Genomic DNA, 6,000 nt, shown 5'->3' with positions numbered 1-6,000 from the left:
ATTACAAACTAAAACAACAACAGCAATAACACTAAAGCAGAATCTAAATCTCTAAACAAAATAAAAAAAAGATAAAGAGAGAGAGAAAAAACCAACGGTTTAACCAAATAACAGTAAAAACGAACGAACGAACTAGAAATACTAACTCTCAAACACACTCAAGCTCACGCGGCACGACACTACACGACACTTAAGCAGTGCAGGTGTATAGTAAACAAAACAAACAACAAACAAAAGCTCTAACTGAGATAACTGAGAACCCAGTGTTGTTTAGCAAAAGCAAAGTAAAAATGTTGGCAATGCCCACACTCATGATGCCAGCCACAGCACAAATGACGCTTAGCAGTCAACCACTATCAGTTGGTGCTCCACATGCTAAACCATACGAAACAAAATTGCTGGCCATACATCAGACTCACATAACACAGCAACAGCAGTCGCATCAGCAGGCCAACAATAACAAGCAGCAACAGCAGCAACAACAGCAGCAGCAACAGCAAATGTCAGCTAATAGTCAGCAGCAGCAACAAGCCCAACAACAACAGCAGCAACAACAACAAGTCGCTGCTGCCCAGCAGCAGGCTGTTCAACAACAACAGCAACAAGCCCAGCAACAGCATCAACAACAACAGGCGGCTGCTGCCGCTGCTGCTGCAGCTTGTATTGCCCAACAGCAGGCTGTAGCTGTGGCTGCTGCTGCAGCCCAACAGCAACAACAATATCAAATACATTCTCAACAACAATCACCACAACAGGCATTAAGTGCTTCACCCAAACAAGGTAAGTTTTCTATTTTTTTTTTGTTTTCGTAGGTTGAATGTTTTTTGATGAACATAACCAGAATAAAAACTAAACATTTCCAACTACACACACGTTTCAGACAAATTTTCTTTTTTCGTTGAAATAAGCTTATATCCAGCCGGTGTTTTAAAGAGTGAATTAATTCATTTAGTAAAATTTTTACTGAAAGTAATTATTATTGTAAACTATATTTAGCATTTACTAAATGTTACATCAACATAATCGTTCAGAATTATTTTACTATATAAAGGATGCTTTTCAAATTCTGCCCAACAGTTTCTGTGAATGTGTGTAATGCCGAAAAAACATAGGTGAAAATAAGTAAGTTTAAATATTGGCCATGCATAATAAAAAGTTCTCCAGAATAGATACGCGCAAAACTAAAGTCAAACTGATAACTTTAGAACTGTTAGTCAGATTTTATAATGTTTGATCTTTCATATTAAGGCTAATGAATCGCTGATTTTAAAATTTTTTTTCTAAAAAATGTTACATACATATGAGCGATTAAAAGCATATGGGCAATTTTTCAAGATGATTTGAATAGGAGAAAACACTAAAATGTTACTATATGAAAGTATTTACAGTTTATTACAACATCTTAAGGCCAAAAATAATAGTTTAAAACTAGATTAATTTTTTAATTTAATTGGTATGTTCTAGGCTAAGATTACGGCGAAAACTAAGCTCCCAATTAGCATGTAGTATGAAATGAATTTGGCTGTAATTGTTTATTTTTTTTGGTATTATCAAATTGTTTATTGAAACCGAATATACATATATTTTCTATTTATTTATACATATATTTTCAGAAGATATATTGTTTTTCTATACGAGAAAAATCTGTCACGTACGATATTAAATTTTATTATTCATAACTCATCCAAAGATTGAATTTATTTAAATATCACGGATTGTAATGGAAAAATATTTAGTTTAGAAATTAAAAGAAAACATAACGCCTCTGACGATTCCCAAATTTTTGCATATTTCTACATGTACCTCAAAATTACTTTCGTTTTATGTCACGTACGATATACCTTATTTCGTTCGATATTTTAGACAACAATGTTTCGAAAGAACTTATTATTATTTTTAAAAATATTAATGAATTTGGAACATAAAAACCAAATTATTTTTCAGATACTCTTATTTTTGCAAAATCTATTCCAATCTATAGGCATACAAATGTCAGAATGGGACCATGGGAGGTACTCCAGATAATTGCAATTTAGTACTTTGTATAAACGTAGTCTTATATAAATCCTTGAATGTTTTTCATTGTAATGTATTACTCAAGAAATGAAGAAGAATATCTCGCATTAAATTTTTTAAATTAGTTTTCATAAAAAAAACAACTACAAAAATGGTCCTTTTACGGAGCTATAACTAATTATTGATTGATTGACTGATCGTCATAAAAGTAGGTGCTCTGTTTTATATGAAATACATTTCTGTTAAATTCTATATATATATCAAAATTTTTAAGACATTTATGATCGTTAAAGTAGTTTTCGGAAGTGTGGGAGCTTTGACTAATTATGGACCGATACTTTTCTAACCACCTTTTCGAGAGTTGTTAAAGCATTTTTTAGTGTCATCTATTGGCATTTTACTAAAAAATTTTGTGGTCATCGTTTATGTTTTTATACCATACACCACCATAGTGGGGGGGGGGGGGTTATAATTCGTCTTTGCAGATGTTTGTAACGCCCAAAAATATTGGTCTAACACCCACCTTAAAGTATACCGATCGACTTAGAATCACTTTCTGAGTCGATTAAATCACCTAATTTTATGGTGATGGGTTCATAATTGGTCATAGCTCCCATATAAGGCCCTCTTCCGAAAATCACTCACGAATATAAATTATTGATATTTTAAAAGAAAAATGTTTTAGCTCATTTACTTGGTGAAGGGTATATGGTCGAGCTTCACCGAACATACTTTCTTACTTGTTTTTTTAAAAGTAGATACCTATATCAATTAAATATTTATGACCGCTAAAGTCCTATTTCGGAGAACATTTTTATGGGAGCTTGTTGAATACATGAACCGATTTCACAAGTTCACATTGACAGCCAGCCAGATGAACAGACAGACGAATGGATGGACATCGTTTAATGAAAACAGAAAGCGGTTCTGAGTTGTTCGGTATAATTTAAGGTCTAACATTTCTGGGCATAACAACCATCAACACATACTCAAAATACCCTACCCTCTATATTGGTCTATATCTCATGTCATCGAAAAGAATATTTTTTAAACAACCGAGTTAATTTTAGGGAAATTAGGGTTAGTATTATCTCATATTTTAAATATATTATTGCATAAATATATTTTTTATTTATTTATTAATGTTTATATAATACAATAAATGAAATTATATAATACAGAGTACGAGTATGAGCAACTTGGCCTTCAACTCTGGCGTTATTTTAATGTATGGGTTAATTAATAATAATTTATATATATATATATATATATATATATATATATATATATATATATATATATATATATATATATATGAATGTATTGTTAAATATTATTTACAAATTTACATTTCTTAAAAAAGGAAAATAATTTGCTAATGTTTTCATGAGATGGTGAATACGGCAGTAGGCTAGGTGTTGTTGATCCAAATGTTGAGATTCTTTCCTGAGTAAACAGATGACAGGAATCGAGTATGTGTTCTACAGACTGTGTTGTATTACATAATCTGCATGTAGGTTTATCTTCTTTTGACAACAAGTATTGATGAGTAGTTAAGGTATGGCCGAGTCTTAGTCTGGAAAATAATTTTGTTTCCCTTCGAGAGGTGGATGTTGGATAAATAATTGTTTCTCCTTTGGGGTTTATGGTTTTATATCGGTGATTATAAGCATTCCAATCATTAAGTTTTCTAGCGGAAAGATGTTTTAATATTTGAGATTTTATGTCCTTATTTTCTTGTGTGTGGAAAAGTAGTAATGTGGAACGTGATGCATCTCCTGCGGCTGTGTCTGCTGCTTCATTTCCTTTTATATCTGAATGTCCTGGAACCCACATTATTCTAATTTTATTGGGAGCTTTTATTAGGTAGTTACGAATATCAAGTACTATCTGTTCGGTGTTTTTTATATTGGATATTGCAGATATTGTTGATTTACTATCTGTACAAATAATAAATTTACCCTTGAGTTTTAAAGAATATTCTACTGCTAATTTTACTGCGAAGGCTTCGGCTGTAAAAATGCTGCAATGATTTTCTAATAATCCATTGTAAATTGTGGATAGGTTCCCATCAATGACCGCAAATGAGGTATGAAGGTCTGATTTTGATCCATCGGTATATAGGAAACACCAACCATTGTAAGTGGGAGAACGTTGAATTGTTGTGAACAATTGCTGATATATAAGCGATAAAGTTGTAGTTTTTTCGTATTTCAAAAGATCGAGAATAAATGAAGTTGTTTTTAATTGTCACCATGACTTTTTGTTACCTTACCATAGATATTGGTGTGTCAAACATATTTGTAATTTATTAGAAGACTTTGTTAAGCTCAAAAAGATTTAATACATTGAAATACCTGTAACATCATACTTTTAGTTAGTAGTTAAACACACACAACATTGATAATGCTAATGACTATATACTTACACAGCTTAAATGAGTATGAGTCCAAATAAAAAACACACAATCTAAATAAGTATATTTTGAATATTGCATGGTTTTCACTATAACATTTAATATCAAATGAACTTAAAATCCAGTGTTGTAAACACAAACTAAATATAATAGGGTGGACCCAAATACAAAATTCGATAACGTTTCTGAAATCAGTTTGTTTAGTTATTGAACATTATAGTGTTTTTTTCTTTCGAATTTTGTTGAATTAGCGTCATATACGAGAAGTATTGCTTTATTTTTTTACCTTGAAAAAAGTGCCGCTAAAGCACACCGATTGCTCACCAAAGCTTATTGTAAATGTGTTCCATAGGTTTCAATGTGAGATGTTTGTGCGGAAGACATAGATCGCCTAGGTCAACCAAAAAAAAATTAAGACCAATAATTGGAGCCATTGCTTCATGAAGATTGTTGTCAAAATCACTCAAAGGTTGGCTAAATTATTGGGAACTTCTTATTTTACTATTTCAAAACGGTTGCAAGTAGCAGTATTCATCTAAAAGCAAGGGAAATTGAAGCGGAGAAAACTTGAAAGACTAGTTTGCATGTCCGAAATGATGCTTGAACGATATAAAATAAAATAATTTTTCGGCGAATCATAACTTATGATGAAAAGTGGATCCATTATAATAACCAGTGGCAATGAGAATCGACGCCAAAATATCCATGACGCTAAGGTAATTTTCTGTATTTGGTGGGAGAAAAAGTCTCCTATCAATTATGAACTGCTGAACTCTGACCGAAGCATCACAGGCAACATTTACCGAACGAAAATGTTGCGTATGAAGCGAGCATTGACCGAAAAACGTGTAATATCATGACAACGCTCCACCACCTGTTAAAAAGTATTTAGAATGAAGTGGCTGGGAAGTTTAGCCTCAGCCGCTTTAGAGTCCAGTCCGTGCCCCGGTCTCTCTTAGATATGTTTTACTTTGGAACAGAGTATCCGAAATTGGCTTGATGGCTTGATGACATATACAACTGTTTCAAAATAAAGGCTCAAAATTTTAAAAATCCCGCATTTTTAAGTCATACAAATTTATATTTATTGAATCAAATAAACAACATTAAAATCTTTGGTGAAAATCTTAAAATCTTTGAAAGTTCTGATACGACATTGCTAGCGTCGTTCACACAAAACCTACATTTCATATGTGTCCTTTGCGAGAAATGTAAAAGAAATCTTGGAAACTTAACTTTTTTTCCTTTAATCCAGCTCACTAAATATTGACGCCTGAACAAACATTTTGGGAGATGGTCTGCTCAAAGAGACTAATTGTTACATCGAAACATTATAAACTGGACTCCCTAATCCACATATGTATATATATATCTACACGAATGCATTTAGAAGTACATACAAACATACATCCTATACAAGTATAAATACGAGCGTATCGGAAAATATGTTATAGTAGAAAAAAGTATAAACGCAAATTTTAATGAATATTCACATTTCAAAGCAAAAATGTTTAGACTAATTTGATAGTATGTGAAATGTGAACTGTTTACATGCATTCATACATCGA

The 6,000-nt window shown here is 32.1% G+C and overlaps 1 protein-coding gene across 1 annotated transcript in view; it reads left to right on the top strand.

The window, feature by feature from the left end:
* The first annotated feature begins 290 nt into the window (after positions 1–290).
* LOC135953143 (nuclear transcription factor Y subunit beta-like) overlaps positions 291–6,000 on the top strand; it is a 28,863-nt gene continuing 23,153 nt past the window's right edge. Inside the window, exon 1 of the mRNA XM_065502850.1 lies at positions 291–780. Within this exon, the coding sequence (XP_065358922.1) occupies positions 291–780 (490 nt within the window). The remainder of the gene's footprint in view (positions 781–6,000) is intronic.

Source organism: Calliphora vicina, chromosome 1 (assembly GCF_958450345.1).
Source record: "Calliphora vicina chromosome 1, idCalVici1.1, whole genome shotgun sequence".
Taxonomy (NCBI): domain Eukaryota; kingdom Metazoa; phylum Arthropoda; class Insecta; order Diptera; family Calliphoridae; genus Calliphora; species Calliphora vicina.
This window is presented reverse-complemented; position numbering and strand designations above follow the sequence as displayed.